Below are 27,344 nucleotides of genomic sequence, written 5' to 3'. Positions count from 1 at the left end.
TCAGTTCCCTCATCTGGAAAATGGGGCAGATAATGGAACCTATCTTATAAAATGGGTGTGAAGATTAAGTGGGTCAATATTCTTTATAAAGAGTTTAGACCAGTGCCAGGCACACCCTTATTACTTTATAAACTTCCACTTATTAGTTCTTAACCTGGGGAGGGGAAATATGGCGTCTGTTTTTATATTATTCTTACATATGGTGTTATACATGCCCTACCCCAGGAAGGGGCAAAGGAGGGCTTTGGGTACAAAAGTGTGTGTGAGTGTGTGTGTGTGTGTGTGTGTACACACACACACGTACACACTCTTCTGTGTATATATTCATGGATATAGCTTCTGTATGTATGTTATATTCACAATAATTTTATAACTGAGGCTCAGAGAAGTAAGGTCACTTCTGGAGTTCACACAGTTCATAAATGCCAGAAAGAGAACCCAAATACATCACCTTTATCAACCCCGTGCTTTTCTCACATGAAATCGTGGAGCAGATGAAGCCTGAGCTGCTCTGGCAGGGGGGGGTGAGGCTGCCCTCTCCCCTTCCCTGCCCCGCCTCCCGACCTCCAGGCTCAGCCTTGAGGCCTAGGGGTGCCCTGAACCGCTTGAGAACCTTGAGCTCGGGCCCGCGCTGTGTTCTCCCAATCCCCCTCACCATCCTCTGCCCTCCCTGACCTGTTGTGCTCAGACTGCTGGAAGCTTGGGACAACGGCAGGGTCCCGGCGCCCCCTTGGGGCGTGACCTGGGGAGAGAGGAAAGAAGGCACGGTTAGGCCACTGTCTTCCAGCAGCTCCCATGGTGCTCGCTGTGGTTACAACCCCCACACCTCTGCCTCCAAGACGGAGAAAGGGGGCTCTGGCTGCAAGGCTGTTTGTATCACGCCAAGCGCTTTCCATCAGCTTTCGTCACGTTTACCCTAGGTGATCCCGGGGCACAGACAGGAGTCAGTCGTTCCCTGCCTCTCCTCTGACACTGTCCAGTTGCAGGTCTGAAGTGTGTGTGTGTGTATATGTGAGAGCGCGCAAGCACACGTGCTCGTGAGGCTAGGGGGTGGGGTGGGTTATGAGGATAAGGTGTGTCTCTGCATCACAGTGTTGATACGTTATACTGCTTGATTTTCTGGGACCACCCACCAGCCTCCTTCTTAGCCTCCCTGCCTCCAGTCTCATCCTCCATCAACCCCAGAAGCCTCACTCTAAGAGTGACCCAGTCCCTCCCGGGCTCAAAACTCATCCTTAGCGCCTCACTGCCTACGGTTCAAGTTCAAGCCCCTTCAGCATTTGACTTGGTGTCTGGCCCCTGCCCATCCCCCACCCTACCCCCATACTCATTCATAAATAATCATTCCAGCTCTAAACCGCACTGGAGTTCCTCAAATTGGGCTCGGCACTCTGGCTTCTAGGTCTTCATGCACGTAGATCCCTTTGCCTGTCCTTCACGTGACTGACTCTTGTCCTTATGACTCAGCTTAGATGATCCCTCCCTTTACGTCATTGGGGAAGGGGGCTCCTCTGGGCCCCTTGCTGCTCTCTGTAGTGTCACAACCCTTTCCACACTAGATGGAATAAAGGGATGTCCCAGTGTGTCTGATCTCGAGCAGGCTGTGGACCTGAGTGCACACCCAGGGGTATAATGATCTCCCTGCCAGCATCTGTGTGGTCGTGAACCTGTGTGAGGGGGGATGCCTGTATCCTTTACCTAGTATCCATCCCCGTGTGGCTACGTCCTGTGATAACTCTGTGTTTGGCTACGTCAGTGTGTGTCGGTGGGTGCTTGTATCCCCCATGTAAGACCACAGTTCCCTGGAAACGGTGTTTCTCTGTGTGACTGTGCCCCACCGCTGTGACAGCCTGTTCCCAAGGGTGACTCTCCCTGCCTCTGTTCTAGGAACTGTGGCCAACCGGGTAGGTTGTGCTTCACACGAGGCGCCTGCCAGGAGGCGAGGGTGTGCCAGAGCTTTGTGGCCCCACCCCTCGAGGGGCTCTTGGTACCAGATGGGGGCTGTAGCTGGCTGGCTTGCCCGGGCTGGGCAGCATGGGGGCCGCGCTGCAGGGGTTGATGCGTTTTTCCTTCTGGCGCCGGTTGCAGAACCAGACGCGGATCACCTCCTTCTCCATGTGCAGCTGCTCTGCGATCAGCAGGATCTCCTCTGAGGTAGGCTTCTGGTTCTGCGGGCAGAGGGCTCGTTAGCCCGGGGCCCCTCCTCCCGCCAGCCCTCAGGACCGCCCGGGAGGGTGGGGCCTCACCGCTAGAAAACTCTTCTCTAAGGCGAAGCGGACGTTTGTCTCGATGCTGGTCCTCTTCTTGCGTCTCCGGCCGGGGAGCCCGTCGAAACCCAGGCTGGGACTGCTCAGCTGGTTGGGACTGGGCAGGCTTGAGTCCACAGACATAGTCTCTGTGTCCAGGAGGAGACGGGGTCATGAGAGGGCGCTTCCCCCGGCCCGCCGCCCGCAGCCCGCCCGGGAGCCCCCAGCCCAAGTCCCACCTGCGTCGTTGAGCCACTTCTCCAGGAGAGGCTTGAGTTTGCACATGTTCTTGAAGCTCAGGTTGAGGGCCTCGAAGCGGGAGATGGTCGTCTGGCTGAAGTCGTTGCCGTAGAGCTTGCCCATGGCCAGACCCACGTCACCCTGGGCCAGTGGGGCAGGGATGGGGCTGCGTTCAGAGCCGGGCAAAGGGCTCAGCCCCGCCCACCATCTGGCCACACCCCACCCCGCCCACCAGGTGACTATGCCCCCCTTCACCCCGCCCACTAGGCAGCTACGCTCCCTCCCCCTGCCCACCTGCCGGTCACGCCCCTCACCCCGCCTACCATATGGCTACGCTCTCTACCCCGCCCACTAGATGACTGGGGCCCAACACCCCGGCCACCAGCTGGTCACACCGCCCTGTCACCCCACGCCCACCGCCTGTCCTGCCGGGTGGCCCCAGACCTGCGTGAAGCCCAGCTTGATGCGGCGTTGCTTGAAGGTGCGAGCGAACTGCTCCAGCTCCTCCAGGTCACTGGGCTCCTCGGGATGGGATGGTGGCTCCAAGCATTTGGGGGGCTGCGGGTGCGAGAGGTGCGGGTCGGGCAGCGTGGGGCGGGTCACGGCCTGGTGGGGTGGGCAGGTGGGTGGGATGCAGGACCGAGGACCAGGACGGGGCTCAGCATTGGCTGCGCAGTCCCCCCTCCCTCCCTCCCTCCCTGCCGTCCAGCCTCTTCCTGTAGACTCCCCTCCACCCACCCCCAGGTGGCCCCTCCACACTCATTGCCAATCAAGGTGACATTCTGCTGCCCCACAAGGGCCCGCTCACTGCCTGAAACTCTCTGCACATTCCTCCCCGTCTGCAGGCTTCATAAGGAGCAGCCATCTCCTTTCACCAAAGGCTCTTTCCCTGAAGCTGGGGGAGGGGCTGGTGGTTTTAGCCTCCTCTCAGGCAGGGAATCGAGGATCAGCTCTGCTACCGAATTGCTGGGTAACTCAGGCAAGTTTCTTAATCTCCCTGGGCCTCAGTTTCCCCCTCTGCAGAATGGGAACAATCATGGCTACTCTACCTACCCCATGGGGTTGTTGGGAGAATCGGGTTAAAAGTAAGTAGGCTGCAAATAAAGTAAAAGTGTTTTTAAAAATAGACAAGGAGGGTGACTGGGGGAATTTACAAGGAAGCAACAGTTCTCTCTGGAATGCTTCATTTCCCTAAAAATAAAACATCTAAGTAGGTGGTGGGTACAGGGATGTTGGACGCACAAGTCCTTGATCCGTTATCCAAAACCCTGGGACCAGATGTGTTTTGGAATTCAGAATTTTTTCAGATTTTAGAAAGCCTACATGGGGCATATATCATAGATAATGTGAACCTCCACCATTAGAGTCAAGGCATCACCCCATATTCGGACATATCAACAGCTGTCAGCAAAGCACAAGTAGCACACAAGAGGGATAAAGAAAAGTCACACGCCGCCTGGCATCAGGCCAAGACAGGTTTTGCAGACTTCCCTGGTGGCGCAGTGGTTAAGAATCCGCCTGCCAATGCTGGGAACTCGGGTTCGAGCCCTGGTGCGGGAAGATCCCACACGCCGTGGAGCAACTAAACCCGTGAGTCACAACTACTGAGCCCGCGTGCCACGACTACTGAAGCCCGCGCGCCTAGAGCCCATGCTCCGCAACAAGAGAAGCCACCGCAATGAGAAGCCCGCGCACCGCAACTAAGAGTAGCCTTGCGCACAGCAGTGAAGACCCAATGCAGCCAAAAATAAATAAATTAATAAATTAATTAACTTTTGGGGTTTTTTGAAACAGTTCATATATTTTTTAAATTTTATTTTATTTATTTTTTTGCGGTACGCGGGCCTCTCACTGTTGTGGCCTCTCCCGTTGTGGAGCACAGGCTCCAGACACGCAGGCTCAGCAGCCATGGCTCACGGGCCCAGCCGCTCCGCGGCATGTGGGATCTTCCCGGACCGGGGCACGAACCCGTGTCCCCTGCATCGGCAGGCGGACTGTCAACCACTGCGCCACCAGGGAAGCCCCCCATATATTTTTTAAAAGGGCTGTTTTAAAAAATAGGTAGGAGGGAACTTTAAAATCCATAATCATGAAAAATTATGATTAAAGTTTAGGACCCAGTGGGAATTCCCTGGTGGTCCGGGGTTAGGACTCCACACTTCTACTGCAGGGGGCGTGAGTTTGATCCCTGGTTGGGGAACTAAGATCCCTCAAGCCCCAAGGCGCGGCCAGGAAAAAAGAAAAAAAAAAAAAGTTTAGAACCCAGGCAGCAAACTTCAAGAAAGGCCATGGGGACCAGGCAGGAGGACACCAAGGCAGCCTGAAGAACTCACGCCTTCCAGGAGGGGGCCTGAGCTCACGCCATGTGTACGCAGATCCAGCCTTCCCAGAGCTTCTGGCTTGTCAAAAGAAGCTGGGAATCTGGTGTTTTCCGGGAATTTTGTTGACAACTAACTCGATTTTTAAATGAGTGTGGGCCCTTGTTTGCAGTCTCTGGTCTGGGAAAGGGACACGAACTAGTACCCAACAGAGCCTCAGGGAACGCCCCCCATTTGGAGTGCTGGAAGAGAGCTGAGGCATTCATGCCCTAAAGGCCTGTGAACCCCCTGAAGTTTTGTGTTTGTGCACACGTGCATTTGGGGGCAGTGGGGGTCGGATTCAAATAATCCATCAGATTCTCAAAGGAGTCCATGTGCCTGCAAGGGTTAAGAGCCACTGGTCTGGCTGACTCCCCTCATTCCGTGGAGGAGGAAGCTGACTCAGACAGGGAAAGTGGCTTGCCTGGGGTCCCACAGCAAATTAGTAGCAGAGCAGCGCTGGGCCCCAAGGCTCCTGACTCCTATCTTGGCCCCTGTGGCTGGTGGGGGGGGGAGCAAATGGAGAGGAGACCCTCACTGACCACCACTCCACGCCATCTGGCCACAGCCTGACGCACTCAGTGGACCACTCACCTGTGTGGGCAGCCCTGCCCGGGGCTGGGAGGTCAGAAGAGCTCCCTGGGTTTGCTGAGGTAGCTGGAATAGATTTGGCGTCGGTAGCAGGCCTGGGGGGACAAGAGGGATCGCACAGGGTGAGGGGGGCAGAGAGAGATCTGTGGAGGCGTTGGGGAGGCCATCCGGTGTGAGGGCCTTACCTGGCTGACTCTGCTGGGCCTGCGGCAGCAGGAACTGAGCAGGTGGCTGGAGGTGGTGACCCGGCACAAGCACCAGCTGCTGCAGCTGGAGGAGCTGCTGGATGTCCTGACAGGGAGGGGGGTGGACAGAACGACAGCCTGAGTCCTGGCCCCGCTCTTCCCTCTGCATCGCCCGAGCCCCGAGGGGTGCGCCTCAGGGCAGGCTGGCATAAGGCATAGAGGGATGGAGCATGGGTCACTGGGTGCAGCCCTGAGCTAAGGTCATCCGGGAGGCCGGAGCACCCTACATGGGTCATCACAGGAGGGCTCGCTCTTTATTTACCTTTTCTTTCTTGATGAAATATTTGCCTTGTCCTATATTCCCACAGAACAAATAGGATCGTTTAAAAATGTAAATCAGACCAAGTCTTCCTTTTAAAACACTCCCAAGGCAAATTACATCATGTCTGGGAATAGCTCTAAAATACTCCAGCCCCTAGCGGCTGATTAAATCGGTACAGAGACTTTGGAAAACTCTCTGGCACTCCTATGAGTTGAATTGTGTTCCGCCCCACCCACCACCAAAAAAAAAAAGATATGTTGGAATCATAACCATCCCCCAGAACCCCAGAGTGTGACGTCATTTGGAGATAGAGTCTTTGCATGTGATCACGTTAAAATGAGGTCATATTGGGGTGGAACCTAATCCGGTACGACTAGTGTCCATATAATACGGGGAAATTTGGAGACAGACGCACTACAGCTGCACTGAGATACTATTTTTACCTCATGACAGTGCATGACACACTATGTTGGGGCGTGAGGGGAAACAAAAATTCTTGCACATCGCTGGTGAGAGGGTAATCCGGCAACGTCTATTAAATTACCAGTACACATATCCTTTGACTCAGCCACTCCACTTCTAGGAATTTATCTTAGGGATATACTTGCAGTTGTGCAGAATGTCCTCGCTAGAAGGATACTCCCGGTAGCAAGCAGTGTTTTAGCAAAAGAGTGGGAACAAGCTGAGTGTGTAGCAGCGGGGGATGGGTGAATGAATTAGGGTAGATCTTCATGACAGAATATTATGTGTTCATCAAAAAGATCGAGGACACTCTTTGTCCTGATATGGAACAATCTTCAAGATGTCCTGTGGAATGGAGAGCTCAAGAGGAAAAACACTGGGTATGATGTGCTACTGTTTGTGTTAAAAAAAAAAATTATACCCTGGTACCTGCTTGGGTATGCATAGATTATACTTAAAAAACGATACCAGAAACTGGCAACGCTATAAACCCTTCTGTACCTCTTGAATTTTGAACATTTACCTTGTCCAAATAAAGGAATAAATACCCAGGTGTCCCACCCTCACTCGCCCGGTTAAGCAGTCACTTATGCCCAGCATCCCTACTTTTCCAACCACTCGTCTTGCAAGAGTTCCAGGCTGTTCCCTGTCCACCTGCAAAGGCCTCTGCTTTCTCCGTGTGCTTTAGCAAGTGGACAGAGTCCCCAGATGCTCCCTGACCTCTCAGCTTTCTCACTCTAGCTGCCAATCATCTAAGAATACAGTTTAAGGAGTTTGACATCCTACTCTATATCCTTTGAAACTACATCCACTCTGCCTTCCCTTTTGAGACCCTCCCCACCCACCCAAGAAGGCCTCCCTGGCTATTTCTCTTCCGCACTTGGATTGACCCTGGGCGGTGAGTGAAGCCGGGGCTTTAAGGCCTGCCATTTACGGTGGACCCTTCCAAGACCCCCATACCTAATCTTGTTTTATAATTTTGTCTTCTTCTTCTTCTTTTTCTGGCTGTGAGGTGGCTTGCAGGATCTCAGCTCCCCAACCAGGGATTGAACCTGGCCCCTGGCAGTGAAAGCGTGGAGTCCTAACCACTGGACCGCCAGGGAAGTCCCTTTTCATCAAATTTGTAATATCGATTGTACACCCAGCTCCTTGCCATGGCCCTGCATGACCTGGCCTTCCTCACCTCCCACGACTCTCTCACCCCCTAACTCATCCAGCCACACTGGTCTCCCTCCTGCCACTGAACCCAGAAAGAAATCCCCACCTCAGGGCCTTTGCACGTGCTATTCCCCCCCCACCGCTGCCACTCTTGATCTGCACATGACTGGCCCCTCATCATCATTTAAGCCGTTATCAAATGCTCCTTCCTCAGAGAGGCTTCCTCTGGCCACCTGCTCTGACACGGAGATTTTTCCCCCCTAGTCGCTCTCTTACAATATGTTCTTTTCCTTCCCTCATAGCAATATCAGCTTCCTGTCTGTCTCCTCAAGAAGGGTTGGTGCCAGCTCCACGAGGGCACAGATTTGTTTGCCTAATTCCTCACTGTAACCCTCATGCAGAAAGGTGCCTGGGTGTGGTGGATGATCCCCAAACGCTGGTTGACCAAAGGAATTCAAGAAGGAGAGAAAGAGAGAAGATTCTGGGTGAACAGTGAGCTGACTCAAGACTGGGGTTAGGGACTTCCCTGGTGGCGCAGTGGATAAGACTCTGCCTGCCAATGCAGGAGAACGGGTTCAAGCCCTGGTCGGGGAAGAGCCCACATGCCGCGGAGCAACTAAGCCCATGAGTCAGAAGTACTGAGCCCGCATGCCGCAACTACTGAAGCCCGCGCGCCTACAGCCCGAGCTCCGCAACAAAAGAAGCCACCGCAATGAGATGCCCGCGCACCGCAACAAAGAGTAGTCCCCTATCGCCACAACTGGAGAAAGCCCGCGCGCAGCAACGAAGACCCAACGCAGCCAAAAACAAAAAAAAGACTGGGGTTAGCCAGTAGAAGGCGCCATTTCTCCACAACCTAGAGCCATCTGAATCGGCACACCAGCTGAAGCCACTTGGGGGCGTGTTAGGACGGAGACAGGGTGGAGAAATTGGAGTAGGCGGAGGGATGCCAGCGCTCCGCAGGCCCACCCCTCCCCACCCCCGCCCCGTAGTGGATCGTCTGCTCTGTCCCTAACCCGTGAGAAGAGCTAGCACAGCCCATTAAAACCGAGAAGGGGGGAGAGAAATTCTTGCTCATCGCTATATTCTCTTCACTCCCCTGCCCCAGTGCAGGCATAGAACGGGCAATCCATGAATTTTCAGTGAATGAATAAGGTAACCCTTAGGACTGGTGGTGTTTGGGGGCAGACTGGCTGTGCTTTGCCACAGGTGGGATCTTGGCCACAGACTGGGGGCAGAAAGACTGAGACACACGGTTCATATGACACATATGGGTTCATATGGGTGAACTGCAGTGTAATCACCCACTGGGCTTGGTTCCACCTGGTGGGGAGAAGGCAGCCTTGAGCAGGAACTAGAGGCCGCTGGGGCCCCAGAGCCGTGCAGGTGCGCTGCCTCACTCCAGCGCGCAGGGCCGACTCCCCTCTCCCCCATGACTGGCCTCACACGCTACACTCCCGCAGCCCCAGTGGGGACGGTGTTGACATGCACGTCGACACTCACTTGCCGTCTCTGATATGGCAAATTTTGACCAGTTCTGGACACTGCGTGCTGCAAAGACGTGGACAGCCTAGAGCGACGTCCAGAGTGGGGAAGGGATGGGGTCTGGGGACCCTGTAAGTTACTTGCAATTGATTGTAGAAGGGACCGCCTAGGGAGGAAGGCAGTGAGCACCGTCCTGGGGGTCAGCTGGGTGAAACTGCACCCCCAGAATGGTGCAGAGGGAGTTCCCACACTGGGTGGGAAGGTCACCTCGGTGTGCAAGGATCCCTTCCAGCCGAGAACCGTGAGGGCTAGAGTCCTGGCCATCGTGCCTGCTTTTTTTTTTTTTTCTTTGTTTGTTTTTGTTTTGTGGGATCTTTGGGGATCTTAGTTCCCCACCAGGGATTGAACCCGGGCCCTTGGCAGTGAAAGCGCGTAGCCTTAACGACTGGACCGCCAGGGAATTCCCGTGCCTGCTTCTTGCTGTGTGACTTGGAGGAAGCCAGCTGTCTCTCTGGGCCTTACTGTATAGGGTGACAGTGCACGGTGTCCTGGAACCACCTGGGCTCTGGAGATGGCCAGACACCTGACTCTGTCCCTTACACACCGTGAGACCATGGGCCGTTCCTTACCCTCTTTAAGCCTCAACTTCCTCAGGTGACACCTCAATAATTCTTACCTCATGGAGCTGTTAAAGGATTAAATGAGACAACAGGTGTAGAACGTTTAGTCTGATCCCTGGTTCACTGACGTGGTCCTCCGTAAAGGGCAGTCCTTTTTAACTGAGTCATTTCTCTCAGGGCTCAGTTTTGTCATCTATAAAATGGGAGTAATAATGTCTAACTCTTCACTGGGTTGTTTTGAGGCCTGAGGAATATTATTATTCTCAAAGCATTTTGGAAATCACAACCTACTCCAACACCAGCATTTGCTAGCACTGCACCCTCACATCAGCCGCCTCATGTCACCCCGTGAGCTCTCGAGGGCGGCAGCCCCACCAGTCCATCCTCTTCCTGAAAACTTACAACTTCCAGCTCCCGCCCAGACCCTCCACTGAGCTGCAGCCCCGAATATCCATCTGCCTATTTGATGTCTCCCACTTGGGTGATTAATAGACTCTGAACACTACCACGTCCGAAGTGAAACTCCTGGTTCCCCAGCCCCACCCTCCAAAACACCCTGTTCCTCCCCTGCCTCCCCCAGCGCAGGAAACCACCTCACCGCCACCAATTTCTGAAGCCCAAATCCCAGGAATCACCCTTGACCTATCGGATCCACACGAAATAGCATCCCGGACCCCACCTTCACCCTCATCGCCACCTCGATGCCTGCAAGGACTTCCCACTCCTTACTTCTAGCCCATTCTCCCCACAGCAGCTGGAGGGAGCTTTGTAAAGGGTCAGTTGGGACCCTCGCCAGCTTAGAACCCCCAACAACCTCCCATCATACCCAGCACACATTCCAAACTCCTTGATCTTGCCCGTGAGGCCCTGCAAAAGCCAGTCCTGCCTGCCTCCCCACCTCACCAGTTATTTGTCTCCCGCTCACTCTGTCCCAGCCATTCCACTTTCCCCTGTACCCCGAACAAGTCAAGCTGGTTTCCACCTCAGGACCTTTGCACCTGCTGTTGCCCTTTCCTAATCTCTCCCGCTGCCTTCTTCATGCCTGACTCATTCAGGTCTCGGTTCTCAAAGGCCACCTTCTCAGTGAAACTTTTCCTGACCACCCCATTAAAAGTGGCTTCCTCCCTTGGGACTTCCCTGGCAGTCCAGTGGTTAAGGCACTGCACTTCCACTGCAGGGGGCACAGGTTCCATCCCCTATGCCGTGCAGCAAGGCAAGAAAAAAAAAAATTGTGGCTTCCTCGGTCTAGGACAGCGCCCTGTGTCATTTTCTTCATTACACTTATGCTAAAACCGTCTTGTTTTGCCGATATGTTTACTTGTTTACTGTCTCGCCACTAGAACATAATGTCCTCAAGGACAGCCACCTCTGCCTCATTCACAGCTGTCCCCGCAGGGCCATGAATGAGCACCTGGCATACACAAGGTGCTCGATAAGTATTAGTTGAATGAACAAATGACTACGATTATTCCAGTCCCTCCACTAGGGGAAGCTCTAAAGGTTGGAGGTGGGGGGTGGACAGAGGTAGCCTGTCTCTAGCGTCGGATCTGCTACGTCCCCCCGTCCCCCAGAGGTTGGCCCTGCCACATGGAGCCCACGAGGTCCTGGCGACTGGGGCAGAACACCGTGGAGCAGAGAACCATTCAACAGGGAGAAGAAAACACCTACCTGCCAATTGCACATTACATTCCATGCTACCTCATGCTAAAATTCCAGGACAGACGAGCAACAGCAGATCCCAACCCAGGAGTCCTGGAGTGACTGGCATGCCTCTGGACCGGCCCAGCTCCTGGACTCTGGGGCCTGTGGTGCCAGGTGGGCGGCTGAGCTGACCTGGCATCCCCCGCCCCTGCTCCAGCAGCAGGACCCATCTCCTCCTCTTGGGGACCTGCCCTCCCCCACTCTCAGGTCACGCAGTCCAGGTGGGGCTGACCCCACCCTCCCGGGAGCTGGGAGCAACGACTCAAACCTGGCCACTGGGTGTGTTTCTTCTCTCTGGGTGGGGTGGCTGCAAGTCTTGAAGTGCTGGTACCCATTATGCCCGACCCAGAATGAAAAGGGAGACAGATCCCTGGGGCCAGGCCTGATGTTCCAGGCTGGGCCTTTTCTGTGATTTGAGCCAAACAGTCCCTTTTCCTCTTCAGCTGCCTAGAGTGTGGCTGTGGCCCCACTGACACCCGCTCCTGGCTCATCCTTTGCTGCCTCCCACTCCTCACCTCCCCAAGGCTGCCCTGCTCTCTCGCTTTGCCTTCACCAGTCCCACGCCTGGAACCCTTTCCCCAGCTCATCCACCTGGTAAACTCCTACTTGTTTCCTGCCTCGGTTCAGATACCACCTCCTCCAGGAAGCCTTCCCTGACTCCCTCAGACACAGACCCCTTTCTTTTCCCGCATCCCCCACCACATCCAGCAGGTTTCTCTGCGAAACCCTTCTTCACTAGGTCCTACCCCCTGAAAGCTCTTCTCAAGCTTTATTTGCCGTGGTCTTAGTACGAAAATAGGGACGTTCCTCCCCGCCCCCACCGCCGCCGCTCTCCAAATACAAAATGATGTTTTAACAGTTAATGTAAATGTTCAGTCAATGCCTACCCTACCCCAGGCATTCTGAATTACTCCCCTGGAGAGATGTCTTCCCTACCCCTGATTGAAAAGCTGCAGCAAAACATCCCTCATTGCTTCAGTAAACGTCTGTGTGGCCCCCTCGGTAGAAAGCATCATGCTGAGTTGAGTGCTGGACACACAAATTGTAAACCTGTATTATAGGGACTTCCCCGGTGGTCCAGTGGTTAGGACTCTGTGCTTTCACTGCCGAGGGCCCGGGTTCGATCCCCGGTCAGGGAACTACGATCCCACAAGGCAAGAGGCGCAGCCAAAAAAAAAAAAAAAAAAAAAAGTCAGTGGTAAAATTGTATTATAACTGTCCCTTCTGTACAGGCTAGGGAAATGCAGGGAAGGTTCCTGCCAAACTGACCGGCATTCCTTTGGAAGTTGGCAATAGAAGGACAGAAGGGGGACTTTCCCTTCGTACTTTATGTAATTTTAAAGTGATAGGGTTATGGATGCTTTTTGACTTTCGGAATATTTTTCAAGTAAAGCATTTCTTAGTGGCTCATTGGTGTGTCTGTTTCCCTACAAGACAGGGAGCCCCTCTGGGGACAAGGCTGGGTCTGAGTCATGCCTGCTTCCCACCAGGGCCTGACCCAGGAGGCGGGAAGTGTCTGCGAAACGAGGGCAGGACAGAGCTGGGCAGGCACAGGCAGTTGCACTGGCAGGCACGCGACACAGGCTGGGGAGAGGGTCAAGCCCGGGGCCGAGGCCGGCTGCGGCTGCAGCGGGCAGCGAGGGCAGAAGGACGGTGGTCCCCACCCCGGCTTGGGCACGGTATGGTGACCGGCTCATGGGCTGTACGGGATAAACATTGGTCTGTTGGGGAAGTGAGATCACAGGGTGACAGAACTCCCAGAAAACAACTTCAGCCCAGCTTTGCACTTGCAGGAGACAGATGGAGATCAGAGCTGAGGGAAGCTGGGGCAGGAGGAGAGAGAGGAAAGGGCTGGGTAGGAGGGATTCGAGGGGACCTTGAGAATCAGGGCCTGGGCAGGTTACAGGTGGCAGAGGGTCGGCCTTCTGCTGCTGGTGGCCGTAGGGGGTCCGGAAGAGGTGGTTCTGGGGGGGGTGTATGAACAGGAGTGCCTGCTGGTCACAGGGGCTGAGGGCCTGGCTGGGTCTGCGCTAGGCTGCCCCGTCTCTCCTCCCTCCCTGGGTGATCAGGGCTGTGGCAGAAGGAGAGGCGATGGGCTGGGGGCCCCCAGAGGAGACAGGAGGCAGGAAATCAAAGCAGCTGGAGGGAGGGAAATCATGGAAGACTTCCTGGAGGTGCAGGCTCCCAAGCTAGGGCTTAAAGGATGGAGAGGAGCTCTCCAGGTAAAGGGAGGGGGCTGACTTCCAGGTAGAAAGGAGAACAGGCGCAGGAACACCAAGACTGGAGGAGCCCTGAGCCTCCACCTTGCTCAGTGAAGCGCCGTGTGTGCTACAAAGCAAACAGATCACCGGCTGCTGGGGTCTCTGGTGGCCGGGGTGGGAGGGGTGCCAGTTAGAGGCAGCAGCCCCAGATCACGTGGTTAGAGCCCTGAACTCCCAGGCCTGGCTTCCAGGCTGGCTCTGCCACTTGAGCTCACGGTGTGACCTGGGGCAGGCAAGTCACTTTGCCTCCCCGGCACGCCCGCTCCTCCCCCCACCCCCCACCGGCGCCTTGGCCAGGACGAGGATTTGTGGATTCAGGGAGGTCACGTTAGCATAGTGCCTGGTACAAAGGCAGCACCCGACAGACTACCTATGGCAACGGTGGCAAGCCAGGCATTGGGAGGATCTGTTTGGAAGAGTCGCTGCAAAGCAGCGAGGCCAGATTGCTCTGCGTTTCTGCAGAGCCAGGCCCAGCGGCAGGAAGCTCTAAGGAGACAGAGACGCACTCAGTGTTACGGACAGCCCCAAATGGGAGTGCTGGTCAGCAGTGGAACGGGCCCATCGAAGGCCGACCGCCGCCAAGGGAACAGCCTCGCGGGTGCTGGACAGCTCCCTGGTGTAGACAGCATAGGCCAATCCCTCGCTCTAGGACTTGCCAGGCCCTTCACCGCGCTGGAACACGGGCCACAGACTCAAACGCTCTATGGAAACCAGGTTAACAGCACAAATGGGTGACATGGCAGGGGTGGAAGGAAGGGGTGGGCTGGAAAAAGCAGCCTGTCGGAAGAGGAGGCCTGCCCAGCCTCTACTCTGCTCCCGCCAACCATCCTTATGGGAAGTCTGTTGGCCAATATCATGGTTGAATTGTGTCCCCTAAAAAGATATGGTAGGGGACTTCCCTGGTGGTCCAGCGGCTAAGACTCCATGCTTCCACTGCAGGGGGCATGGGTTCGATCCCTTGTCGGGGAGCTAAGATCCCACATGCCGCAAGGTGCGGCCATTAAAAAAAAAAAAAAAAAAGAAAGAAATGGTAGGAGTTCTAACCCCTGGTGCCTAAAAATATGACCTTGTTTGGAAACGAGGTCTTTGCAGATGTAATCAAGTTAAAAGGAGGTCATTAGGGTGGACCCTAATCCAATGACTGGTGTCCTGATAAGAAGGGGAAATTTGGACACAGAGACAGACACACTCAGAGAAAAGATGGCCACATGACGGCAGAGGCAGAGACGGGAGTCATCCATCTACAAGAAAGCCAACGGTTTCCTGCACCACCAGAAGCGAGAAGAGGCAAAGAGGGATTCTCCCGTAGGGCCTTGAGAGAGACCCCAGCTCTGCTGACACCTTGATTTTGGACTTCTGGTCTGAGATGATACATTTCTGTTGTTTGAAGCCACCCAGTTTGTGATACTTTGTTATGGCAGCCCTGGAAGCTAATATAGCCACTCATGCATGATTCCACGTAGACCAGAAGTCTCCAGAATGGGGAGAGAGAATTCAGTGTTTCCTAACTCACAGACCACAGGCCCCTTTCTGAAAGAGCGTCTCGCTGGATGAGCCAGGGCACTCGATGTGGGGCACCGATTCTGATTCTCAGCCTTTCTTTTGTAGCCACACAGGTCCTGTGCATGGAGGTGACCCCTGGTTTCCTCTGCTGTAAACTGAGGATAATGTGTCAGCCTCCCAGGTGGCGGCGGACCCTCAGCGAGATGCACAGAATGCAGAGAGTCAGGCGCGCCCATCGCGTGGAGGGTGTCCTCCCCCTGAGCCTCGCTTTACCCCTCTGAGAGATGGGTGGCAGCATCTCCCGAGGCTTCCTGGGGTTGCCGAGGACCGCCTGGCCCAGCACTGTGGTCAGAATGGTCCGCGTGGACCGGCCAGCCCCCTGCACCGGCTCGGCTTCCGCGGGGCCTCCACTGGAGGGCGTGTGCTCCCCGGGGCTGCCCTTACCTGTGCTGTGAGCTGGATGGGTTGGGACAGGGTGAGCTGTGGGGTCCCGGGGGGCTGGCTGGCAGGCTGTGGTGGCGGCAGGTCGCCTCCCCCGGAGGAGGCTGGGGGCTGCGAGGTCGAGGAGGAGGAGGAAGAGGAGGAGGAGGAGGAGGAGGCGGCGGCGGCCGCGGCGGCCAGGAGCTGGGCCTGCGCTTGCTGCAGGAGGAGCTGCTGCTGGGCTGGCATCAGCGCCGTGAGCTGTGGGCGGGGCGGGGCGGGGGCGGGGCGGCAGGGGCCGGAGGAGGGGCGTGGGGGGAGCAGAGAAAGCAGACAGGGGTTAGCGCCTGAGCCAAGCGGGTTAGGGGGCAGGTCTTCCAGGAGGACAGAGGAGGGCGAGAGGCAGGCGTTGAGAGAGTGGCCGTGGCCGTGGCCACCAGTCCTGTAACAGACGGGAGGGGGCTGGCCTGTCCCTGCCCCCGTGCACCCCAGGTACTTACCCCGGCTAGCTGGCTGCCCGTCAACATGAGTTGGGCCTGGGGCAGATGCGGCTGAACCGGCTGGGGGGGCAGGGGTGCCGCTGGGGCTGAGTCACTGCTGGGGTCTTCAGCCTTGATCTGGGGGGGAGAGAGGCAGGGTCCGGGACCCCAGAATGTTAAGTGGAGGCCAGAGAGAATGCCCACCTGTGAACCAAAGAGAGGGCACGTGTGTGGCAACGGCAGCCCCGCGCCGCCAAGGGAGAAGACTGGGGTGCGGAGGCCGGGCCTGCAGTGGCCCGCGGGGACCTCGGGCCACCTTTCTGGCCTCAGTTTCCGCATCAGTCAGAAAAGGCTAACACACCCTCTGCACCCGAACTCCCGACAGGAGGGGGTCACCCTTGGAGAGCGCTTGTACCCTCCTGGGGGTCAGTTTGCCATCTTTTAAAATGGGAAAGGATGCCAGTAGGGGTCCCGGGACATCAAAGAAGGGGGTCCTGTGTGCCACACCCCTCATCTGCTTCAGCCAGAGGTGCACCTCTTATCTGTCCCGTGGAGTAAGACTTTATTGGAAGAAAGAGGATTAGGGTATGAAATAAAAATCACCGCCTTAGAATATGGGTCATGAATTCAAAGCCTAAGGAGCAGGCAGACAGCACGAATGGGTGATTTGGGCAAGTGTGGACGGAGTGGGCTGAAAAGAGTACGCCCGCCTGCCGGAAGGGGAGGCCTGCCCAGCCCCACCCTGCTTCTGCCGGCAAAAAAACCAAAGCAAAAATGCTGCAGGACAGCAAAGGATGTCTGCAGGCCAGATGTGGCCCAGGTGCTGCCAGGTCTCAGCCTCCACCCCAGAGTCCGCTGAGCCCCTCCTCCTCTCTCTGTGGAGGATACAGATGCATCTCGCGTCCACCACGTAGGACAGACCAGCTTAGAGGGGTCCCAGCCTTCTTCCTCTCCTACCTGAAAATGCCAGACAATGGTGGCCTATGCCTGAGAGGTCTGCTGGTGAAAGACACATGGGGTGGGAGGTGTGGCTTGATGAGTCGCACACTCTCAGGCCCAGAGGGGACATGAGGGATCATCCTTCAGCCCAGTGTCCCAACAGTGTTTTGCAAAAGGAGATCCAGAGAGGGAAAGCATCTTGTGTAAGGCAACACAGTGACTTGGCAGAAGCGAGCGTGGCGTTTGCCATACAGACTGAGACAGACAGACAGAGGCCTGGGAAAGGGCCAAATAACAGAGGGTGAGTGGCATGCCCCAAGGGACGGGATACAAGTGTCAGAAAGTCTAAGGCGTACAGGGATGCAGCGTGAAACAACAGTAGATACTAGAAGTCAGAGCAGTGGCTGCCCTGGCGGGGAAATGAAGGGCTTTCTGGAAGTCTGATCATGTTATGTTTCTTGATCTGGTGCTGGTGACACAGGTGTCCAATTTGTGAAAATCCACAGAGCTGGACACTGAGGATCTAAGTGTATGTCATATTTTAATTAAAAGTTTTTAAAAAACCAACATTGTGGGCTTCCCTGGTGGCGCAGTGGTTGAGAGTCCACCTGCCGATGCAGGGGACACGGGTTCGTGCCCCGGTCCGGGAAGATCCCACATGCCGCGGCGCGGCTGGGCCCGTGAGCCATGGCTGCTGAGCCTGCGCATCCGGAGCCTGTGCTCCGCAACGGGAGAGGCCACAACAGTGAGAGGCCCGTGTACCGCAAAAAAAAAACAAACAAACAAAAAAAAAACCAACATTGCGTGCCATGGTGAGAACACTATCCTTCTCATGGCTCTTCCCTTCTCTCTCCTTTAAGCCTCCATTAGGTTCTAGGACGTCTCTAACACCTTCCAGCCCTGGCTAATCGCCCCTTTTAACAAACAGAGAACCGGTCTCAGGCTTATACCCGACAGTAGGCAAGAGTCTCTGGGTACATTTTAATAATCATTGTATTTATTTCCATGGCAAGTGATTCTGGTTTTCCATTCATGAAATTTCCATTTAAAAAAACGTTTTATTTCAGCTGCTGAAAAAGCAAGACAGCTCATGAGTTGATAATTGTTGAGGCCGATTGACAGGTACCTGGAGGTTTGTTTTCGCTATGGTCTTCCTTCTACTTTTGTATCTGCTTCACACTTTCCATAATAAAATTTTTTTTTTAATTGAGCCAATTTAACAAAACTATGATGTAAATAATTGAACGCGGTGGTGTGTGCATTTGTCTGAAATCATGATGGAAGCACATGAATCACTGCAATTAGGGAAAGACTGACACAGAAGAGCTGCAGTGAGGTGGAACAGCAAAGGCCAGGAGCGGTGGGTGACCAGCTGTGGATGGAGACCCAGAGTCAGAGGCCGCTGCTGCGCGCTCTGCCTCAGGCTTTCCCCGGGAAGCAGGCCCAGGCTGGGGAAGGGGAGCGAGAACCCTTTCTTCCTTGGGCCCCACTAGTCTCCTAGGGGAGAAGCAGGGCTGCTGTGGAGCAAGGAGAGGCTGCAAAGATTCAGCGCAGGGAGGGCTGGTGCTGGGGGTGTGGGTGATGGATGCCCTCGGCTCCAAGGGCTATGGCCAGAGCCCAGCCTGAGATCAGAGGGAAGACGGTCAGAGTCAGAGCCCTTCTCCCCAGGTCCCGTCCAGCGCCCTCAGAACAAGACACCTGCCCACCAAGTAGATCAAGGCACACCAGCCACGGAAGGGACCTCAGAGACTCCCCTCTCCACCCCCACCCCCATTTCCCATGTTAGAGAAGAGGAAACCGAGAAGCCCAGAGTGGGGGAGTGATTCTCCCATGGTCACAGAGCAGTTCCTGGTGCCCCCGCCCCATCCTTCTGCCACCTTTGGTCAGGGTCAGGAGTCCTGCCCGTGCCCCCTCCTCCGTCCCTGCCCTCTGCGCCATCTTCAGGCCTCTGGACCTGCCGGCTGCCCCCGCCAGACTGGAGGGTGGAGACCTGGGCCCCAGACACCCCAGGCAGCCCAGCAGTACCCAGGAGCAGGGCCCCATCTGGATCTGGCATTTGCTCTACGTGGTCACTTCCGGCCTCCCCATCGTCCTCTCCTCCAGCATCCTCACTGGGCCTGCCCTCCCCTCCCCACTCCCCAGTCCTCCGCTGGCCCCTGAGTGTGTACTGGGGGGGATGGGGGGCGGGGCCGGCCCCTGTTCGGTCAGGGACGTTGGGATGGGGGCGGGGCCCTCAGCTTCCTGTTGTTCATCGCCCTGGGGCTCTGGGGGGGATTTCCCTGGCCACCCCCACTCCCCCAGGGAAGGGGAAGGAGCCCTGGTGAGTCACAGGCCTGGGGCGGGAGCCCGAGGGTGAGAAGGGGCGGCGGGAGGAGTCCCGTCACTGAGGTACCAGGCCCTGGGCCCTCGGCAGGCATCTGCGACCCTCTCCCAAATGCCAAACCCGGCCCATCGCAGGACACCTCTCCCCCTGCCCTGGCTGCCCTGACAGGTGCTTACCTTGGTGCTGGGGCCAGTCGGGGACACAGAGAACGGGGAGGTCTTATTCTGGGGGTTCTGCAAAGAGTGAGTTGGGGTGGGAGATGGGAACAGTGAGATGAAGCAGCTTCTGACACCCTGCCCTCCCCCACAGAGCTCCCCTCTGCTCCCTTCTCCCCCCTCCCCCTCCCCACCCTCCTTCACATCCATCCCTCCTGACCTGATGGTTAGTGTCTGGTCCATTTCTTTCCGTGTCTGCAAGGAGAGGGACAGAGTGAGTTGTCACGAGCCACCCCCAAAACTCCCCCGGCGCACCTGCCCTCCGCCCGTGGTGACCTCTGCCCTCCCTGCCCCCTTCCCCACTCACCTGTGTGCTCTGACGGGGAGTCCAGACCTTGCTTCTCGGCCTCCAAGGGCTTAGACATTCTTATTTCTGGGGACAGAGGAGGGATGCAAGTGGGGTGAGGGTGCAGAAGCCTGAAGAGCTCTGGGGCCCCTCCTCCGGCACCACCCCAGCCTCTCCCCAAATACTCCCACACCCCCTGCTGCCTTGCAAGTGTCTCTTTCCGGGAGACATGCCCTCTGCTCTGAGCCTCTGCTCTCCTCCGGCAGGACAGGTGAGGGGCCTTCGGGCCCTGGGGATCCCCTTCACCCCTCCAGGAGGTGGCACAGGGAGGGTCAGCCCCCGAGCCCCCGTGAGACCCTGGGGCAGGGTGGGAGGGTAGAGGTTGGCCGTTGGTCCTGACAAAGCTCTGGCCGCCCAGGGGGAGGCTGGTGACACTCCAGAGCAGCGAGTCAGCCCTAGGCTTCCTCTCAGGCTGCCGCCCAGGCGCCCATCCTGCCTCACCAGGTTTCGGTGAGGCATGTTTTCCACTCTGAGTAGGGCCTGGGAGGTGTTAGGGGACTGCAGCATCCCCAAAGGAACGAGTTGTCAGATCTCCGGCTGTGATTCAGCCGCCCTCTGGCCCCCTCCCCGGCCCACCACTTTCCTGTCCATATCCCACTCCCACCGGCCTCCCCTTCAGGTACTCAGCACACAGGTGGCCCCACTCTGATCTTTGTGACCCCGACCCCATCCGCTTCTGCCCCGACCTTGTCCTCAAACCTAATCTTAGACCTTACCTGGGACTTCAGCCTTGAATTGCAGCTGCACACCCCAATCCAACCTACAGTCCCTGCCCCTACAGACGCAATCCCACCCTATAGTTCCGCGGGCAGAGGAAATGAAAGAAGGTGGCCGAGGGGAGTGGCAAGCAGGGGACACAAAGCAATGGAGACAAACCCCCGTCCTCACAGCTCCCTGATGCTGGTCACGGGAAGGTGAGTGTTACCAGGGACAAGCACAGCGCCAAGTATGATTCAGAGCTCATGCCGGCAGTTGGTGCTAAGATTACCCCCATTTTACAGAGGAGGAAACTGAGGCTCCCGGGGGAATGGCACCTCCCCAAGAACACAGTGGGGCAGCAGAGGCACCCTGATCGGACCTGGGTCTTTGTGACTCCAGGGCTCCCACTTCTTTTTTTTTTTTTTTTGCGGTACGTGGGCCTCTCACTGTTGTGACCACTCCCGTTGCGGAGCACAGGCTCCGGACACACAGGCTCAGCGGCCATGGCTCACGGGCCCAGCCGCTCCGCGGCATGTGGGATCCTCCCGGACCGGGGCACGAACCCGCGTCCCCTGCATCGGCAGGCGGACTCCCAACCACTGCGCCACCAGGGAGGCCCCAGGGCTCCCACTTCTGATCAGTATCGCTGCGGTCTCTGATGGGCCCGTCATGACGTTCACCACCTCATCTCTCACGGTCACCCCAACCCAAGCTTACCCTGACTCCGACTTGAACCCAGCCCTTCCTGGTCCTAGACCCCCGCACAAATCTGGGTTTCTGCCCGACCCGTTCTGAATCCTCTTTGCCCACCCTGATTCCCAACTCCTGTCCAGACGACCCGAGTCCTTCATCTGACCTCAACTCCCAACTCGGCCTCAGACCTTACTCCTGACCCTGACTCTGACCCTAAAGTCTCCCCTACAGCTCACTCCAAATCCCCACCAAGACCCCACCCCATCAAAGGAGCTATCCAACTCTAGAGTGCCTGCATCCAAGATATTCAAAGAAGGCCAGCTAGAGAGAGAGCTGGGACAGCGTCACCAACCGAAAAAAAAAAAAGTCCAGAAATTTTGCAATTACTCGACACGGAACGCCACTCGGATTTAAAATTCCCGATTAAAAAGCCAGGTCACACACTGCTGGTGGGCGTGGAAATCAATACAAGCACGATTCAGGAAAGCCGAGCGGCGCCCCTTCCCTGTGGCCCGGCACATCCACTCCCGGGCACCCATCCAAGAGAAAGGAGCGTCCTGCCCACCATCACCACCCCCGGCACACGTGTTCCCAGCAGCGCTTTCATAACCGCTCCCCCCGCCGCCGGAAATAGCTCAAGGGCCCATTAACGGGAATGGGTCAACAACACCGGTACGTCCATACAACGAAGTACTCCGCAGCCGGGGAAAAGAACCAACTCCTGCATCACACACACTGAATCTCGCAAACATGATGCCGGGGTAAAGACGTGAGACACAAAAGTGGACAGACAGGAGGACTCCAATTATGTGAAACTCAGAAACAGGCAGGATGACATCAGATGATTAAGGTCAGATTAGTGGGCACCTTTTGGGGGGTGCTAACCGGGAGAGCGTGTGAGAAAGCCTGCAAGGGGTTGGAAATGTTCTGTTTGGTGGTTATGTGGGTCTGCCCATATGTACAAATTCATCAAGCTGTACGCTTAAAATTTGAGCACTTTATGTATGGTATGTTTTCACAAAAAAGAAAAAAAGTTTGAGTTGGGACTTCCCTGGTGGCGCAGTGGTTAAGACTCCACGTTCCCAATGCAGGGGGCCCGAGTTCGATCCCTGGCCAGGGTACTAGATCCCACACTCATGCCACAACTAAGGAGCCTGTGAACCACAACTAAGGAGCCTGCGAGCCACAACTATGGAGCCCTTGAGCTGCAACTAAAGGAACCCATGTGCTTCAACTAAGGAGCCAGCCAGCCTCAACTAAGGAGCCTGCCTGCCGCAACTAAGACCCGGTGCAACCAAATAAATAAATACAATTTTAAGCTAATAACAATAAAAATAGTAAGCCAGCATATAGTCCTATTAAGGCATGAGCTTATGAGGGTTGGGGTGCAGGTGCCCAGATGCTACAGGAGCTCAGGCCCTGTTTCTGGGCACTGGGAAGGGGGCAGCAAGTGGCTAAGGATGCTGAGAGAGCCAGGGGATGAGGCCCCCTCCTGACTCTGGTGCATCAGACGTGGGAGTCCTGCCTGATCCTGGTTCTACATCTCCCAGACCTTGGCCCTGCTCCAGGCAACCACAAATCCTGACGTGGCCCTAAATCCCACCCCTCCCAGCATCCCTGAAAGCCAGGCCCCAGCCCCCTCCCCGGCCCCCCTCTCCAGCCAGTGTCCACATTGCCACGGGAGCTCCCCGCCTGGCCCTGAACCCTATCATGGCTCCCCATCTCCTAAGAAAAGCCCAGGCTCCTCATCCTGGCCTTTAGGGTGTGACCCTTGTCACCCTCTGCTGCCCATCTCTTGCCACTTACGCAACTTTCTCTTCAGCCACGCCAGGTATCTCCCTCTGCTTGACGGGGAGTCCAGACCTTCAGGTTCTTTACTCCCCACCTAGCTAGCGAACGTCCCTCCTGATCACAGACCAGGGTGGCCTCTGACCTCACCTCCACCCCAGAGAGTCCATGCTCATTCTCAGCCTCTCTTATGTGCTGAGCTGTGTCCCCCAACATTCCTATGTTGAAGTCCTAACCCTCAGTACCTCAGAATGTGACTGTCTTTGGAGATAGGATCTTTAAAGAGGTAATGAACTTAAAATGAGACCCTTAGGGCCCTTAGGGTGGGCTCTGATCCAATATGACTGGGGTCCTTATAAGAAGAGGAGATTGAGACGAGATTGAGACAGGGACATGCCCAAAGGGAAGACCGTGTGAAGACACAGGGAGCTGACGGCCATCTCAAGCCAAGGAGAGAGGTCTCAGAAGAAACCAACCCTGCTGACACCTTGACCTTGGACTTCTAGCTTCCAGAATTTTGAGAAAATAAATTTCTGTTGTTTAAGCCATCCAGTCTGGGGTACTTTGTTATGGCAGCCCTAGCAAACTAATGCAGCCTCCCTTGGTCGTGCCTTCTCGCCGTCCTAGCCCCGAGCCCGCAGGGCTGTGGTCACCTGCGTCCCTGTCCTTTCCCACCAGCCCAGCGGGCAGGCCTGGTCTGACTCAGCGCTGGGTCCCCGGCATCACCCAGCTCAGAGAACAGGTTATGTTTGCTGAGCGTCCGTCCTTCCCTGCAGCTCTCTCTGTCTCTTACTTGTTCCTGCCTCTGTCCTGCTGTCTGTCTGCCATTTAACAAATGTTTCCCGAGGCCTTGGCATGGGCTGGTCCCTCTGCCTGGAAAGCTGTTCCCCACTCTATCTGCCTGGAGATCTCCTACTCATCCTTCAGGGCCCGGCACAGGCTCTGTCCTCCGTGAAGTCACCACCCCTGATGACTTCAGGCAGAGGGTCTCTCCCCTGTTCCCTCCACCCTGGCTCCATCTCCCCTGTCACTGTCCTAAAGGCTGTAGCCATCTGGGCCCCAGAATGTCTCCTCCTTCAGGCTAGAAACCCCTCAGGGGCAGCTCTGACTCATCTGGGGTCCCCAACGGGACATGTGGGTTGAATGAACAAGGGTGGCCCTGCTCTCCCTCCTCCAAGCCTTCGCCTCTGCTCTTCTTCCACCTGGGGCAACCCTCTCCTTCTCGACTAGCAAATTCCTGCTCCTCTTTAAGGCGCCAGCTCCACGTCACCTCCTCTGTGATGTCCTCCCTGACTGCCCAGGCGGTCAGTGCCTCTCTCGTCTGGGGTCACCCTGTCCCCTAACACACACTGACAGCCTGGACAGTGACCCCCACCCCAGACTGTGGTCTCCTTAGGGCCCAGGCTGCACAGTCTGGGACTGTGTCTTTGGAACGAACAAAAGCATGAAAGAGTCTCCTCTCCTTGCTGTCACCTGACACTTCGACCCTCAGCCTCATCCCCAAGCAGTTCCAACCTAAACATTTAAGGTAACATCCCCTCTGCAGGGATACTGGCTGCAGAGGAAAAAGTGGTTTGAGGGGAAATTTCCACCACTCCATTTCCCTTATTCTCATGGATCCTGCCCCACACTAGTCCCAGCTCCCACACAGCCCGCGCACCCCTGCAGCGCTCAGCTGGGCCAACAGCATGGCCAGAGCTGTCCTTCGCCCAGGCCTCTTTTGCTGCCCTCTCCTCCTCCATCAGAGCCCAACCCAAGAAAAGGGTCTCATCAAATCATCCCCACCAGCAATGAAGAGGGAACTCCATTTCCACCGCGACCCAAAGCTAAGTGATGTCTTAATGGGGACTCTCGAGGGCGCGGCGACCCTGGCAAGGGGCCTGCTGAGGCTGTCTCAGCCTTGGCCCAGGCAGGGTTCTCTCTCTCTCTCTCTCTCAATCTCTCTCTCTCTCTTTTGACTCTAGAGAAACACTGATGCCTAATCCCTCCCCCGACACTCTGATTTCATTGGGACAGAGACGTAGGCGTCAGAAACTTTTAAGCCCCCTTCCAGGTGATTCTAATTTGCTACAGCCCCCTGGCGCCTTCGGAAGACCCCCCTCAAAGCCTCGTTCACTCGCAAGGAAAGTTTGGCTGGTTGCTTCGGGTCACCCCTCCCTTCTCCCATCGCAGGCAGCATGCCACTTTTTGGAGGAACAGGCAAGCAAAAGCAATGCAGAGCCCGACCGGGCCCCTCAAACCCCACCATCCTTGGGTCAGACCCACCAGGGGCGGCCACGCCCCGGGCTCACACTCACTTGCCCGACTGCCCCAGGCCTGGGACACTGGGTCCCCTCCGCCCTTCCTCGCCCCTCCCTCCCCGGACTTTCACTTCTCCTCTGCATTTCCCCCAGCCGGTTTTAGCAGACTTGGGCCAGCTTCTCGTTAGCACTTACCGAAAATGGGGCTAAATATAGAGGGCCCAAGGGCTTCCCCTCACCCCTCCTGGCCCCGCTTGGCCTGTCCCCTGGGTCCCCTGTCTACAAAGACTGCTTTAATCAAGGCTGTGGCCTGGGAGCCCCTGTGGGCAGGGTCTGCACTGCTGGGAACCTCTGCTCGCCCACTGGCCCAGCCCAGCCTCCCCAGGAGTCGCATTTCACACCCCCACACCCCGCAGCTGTCCCCGGGCGGCCTCCAGGGATTGAACACTTCTGAGTGTCAAGGGGGACGGATGGAGATACAGGCAGCAGACACAACAAGAGAGGTGGCCCTACAGCTGCGCTGACAAAAGCCGCCACAGACACTGAAGCCACAGCCAGGCAGGGCCCCGGACACGGACGGAGACCACGCGAACGCACACGGGGACAGGTGTGCGCAGATCCCAGACAGGAATGTTTGCAGATGAAGACACAAGCCCAGACACAACGACATAGGCAGATATGCAAAACACACACCCAGACGTGTGTGGGCACACCTGCACTTACACACACTCACACACCAAGTCACCCCCAGACACACAGATAGACACAGATGTGCATACACACACAGACACCCAGGTCACTCAGATAGACACACGCAAGATGTACACGCACACTCTCACACACACACACACACATACCCAGACATACAGATAGACACAGATGTGTACGCACGTGCACACACACACACACACACACAGGTAACTCAGATAGACACACACACAGACATGCATGTACTCACGCTCCCAGAGTCACCTCCTCCTGGGAGATGGCCAAGGTGGACCCCTGAACTCAGGTCACAGATGTAGAGCCCAAGACCAAGCAGTGATCTGCCCAAGGTCACACATGTATTAATTCATGTCCATGCCACGGAACCCAGGGCAGGCCTCACAGGCAGGGCAATTCTGTGAGAAATCCCAAGTAAAGGGTTTAACCCAGCGCCCAACACGTACAAAGCCCCCATTCAACCCCAGACAGGGAAGAGACGGCATGCGTGTACAGATGCCCTGGGTCCCTGTGTCTACACTGTACATGCACACGCACGCACACACACACACACACACACACACATCCACAGCTGCACATATCACCTCAGTAAATAATCACACAGCATCTGGCAAGTGGCCTTCCTTCCATCTCACAGCCCTCCTTGCCTCCCTTGCCTTACTCATACCCACTCATCCTTCAAATCTCAGACCACACATGCCCTCTCCCAGGAAGCCCTCCCTGATAGCCTATCGGCTGAACTGGGCAAGTCTCCTGGGCTCCCCCAGTCCCCTGTGCCTCCCCTGTCCCAGCCGTGACCCCTCAGCCTATGCCTCCTTCCCTGTCTGGTGACAGGTCTGTCTCCCCACCCTGGACTGGGGACTCCAGGAGGACACACCTGAAGCTGCTTTTTTCGGCTCTATTTTCAACATCCAGCACAGAACTGCTCAATAAGTACATGTCGATGACAGATCACAGGGATGCCCGCATACACGGACGCACACAGACAAGCACCGAACCAAGCATCCCCACAGACACCCACAAATGGGACACATCCCACACATCCCCACAGTCAGACCTAGAGGGCCGCAAACAAAACCACCCTGAAGTATGGACGCTTGCCCAGTTCCAGGCCCCGTGGTAAGCATTTACCTATTACCTCACTTAACTCTCCCATCAGCACCGCGGAGAAATAACTATCATCACACGGAGATGGACACATTATGTCAAATGAGCCAAAAATACAAATCGCTTTGTACGGTGCTCGGCGCACGGTGTTCACTCAGTCGACTGACACTTGGTGGATGAAGCAGTTCATGAGCACACAAACATGTAATAAATTTTCAGGCAGTGATGAGTGCCATGAAGA

General features: G+C 56.1%; 1 protein-coding gene and 1 long non-coding RNA gene across 10 annotated transcripts in view; one reads left to right on the top strand and one right to left on the bottom strand.

Annotated features, from left to right (window-relative positions):
- Positions 1–27,344, bottom strand: part of POU2F2 (POU class 2 homeobox 2) — a 76,518-nt gene that overhangs the window by 3,387 nt on the left and 45,787 nt on the right. For 3 of the 9 annotated variants that reach the window (XM_033844723.2, XM_033844729.2, XM_033844722.2), the window contains 12 exons: positions 19,815–19,880; positions 19,668–19,702; positions 19,469–19,525; positions 16,052–16,168; positions 15,576–15,812; positions 5,620–5,725; positions 5,438–5,529; positions 2,931–3,092; positions 2,486–2,627; positions 2,247–2,395; positions 1,992–2,168; positions 676–742 (listed from right to left, as the gene is read on the bottom strand). In XM_033844723.2, the coding sequence (XP_033700614.1) occupies positions 676–742; positions 1,992–2,168; positions 2,247–2,395; positions 2,486–2,627; positions 2,931–3,092; positions 5,438–5,529; positions 5,620–5,725; positions 15,576–15,812; positions 16,052–16,168; positions 19,469–19,525; positions 19,668–19,702; positions 19,815–19,880 (1,407 nt within the window). The remainder of the gene's footprint in view (positions 1–675; positions 743–1,991; positions 2,169–2,246; positions 2,396–2,485; positions 2,628–2,930; positions 3,093–5,437; positions 5,530–5,619; positions 5,726–15,575; positions 15,813–16,051; positions 16,169–19,468; positions 19,526–19,667; positions 19,703–19,814; positions 19,881–27,344) is intronic. The other 6 variants (XM_033844730.2, XM_033844724.2, XM_033844731.2 and 3 more) reach the window with 3 other exon arrangements.
- Positions 19,986–22,823, top strand: LOC141277154 (uncharacterized). The gene is made up of 3 exons (XR_012328003.1): positions 19,986–20,064; positions 20,635–22,095; positions 22,337–22,823. It is a non-coding gene; the product is annotated as an uncharacterized lncRNA (long non-coding RNA).

Source organism: Tursiops truncatus, chromosome 19 (genome assembly GCF_011762595.2).
Source record: "Tursiops truncatus isolate mTurTru1 chromosome 19, mTurTru1.mat.Y, whole genome shotgun sequence".
Taxonomy (NCBI): domain Eukaryota; kingdom Metazoa; phylum Chordata; class Mammalia; order Artiodactyla; family Delphinidae; genus Tursiops; species Tursiops truncatus.
The sequence above is the reverse complement of the archived record's forward strand: the minus strand, read 5'-3'. Positions and strand labels throughout refer to the sequence as shown.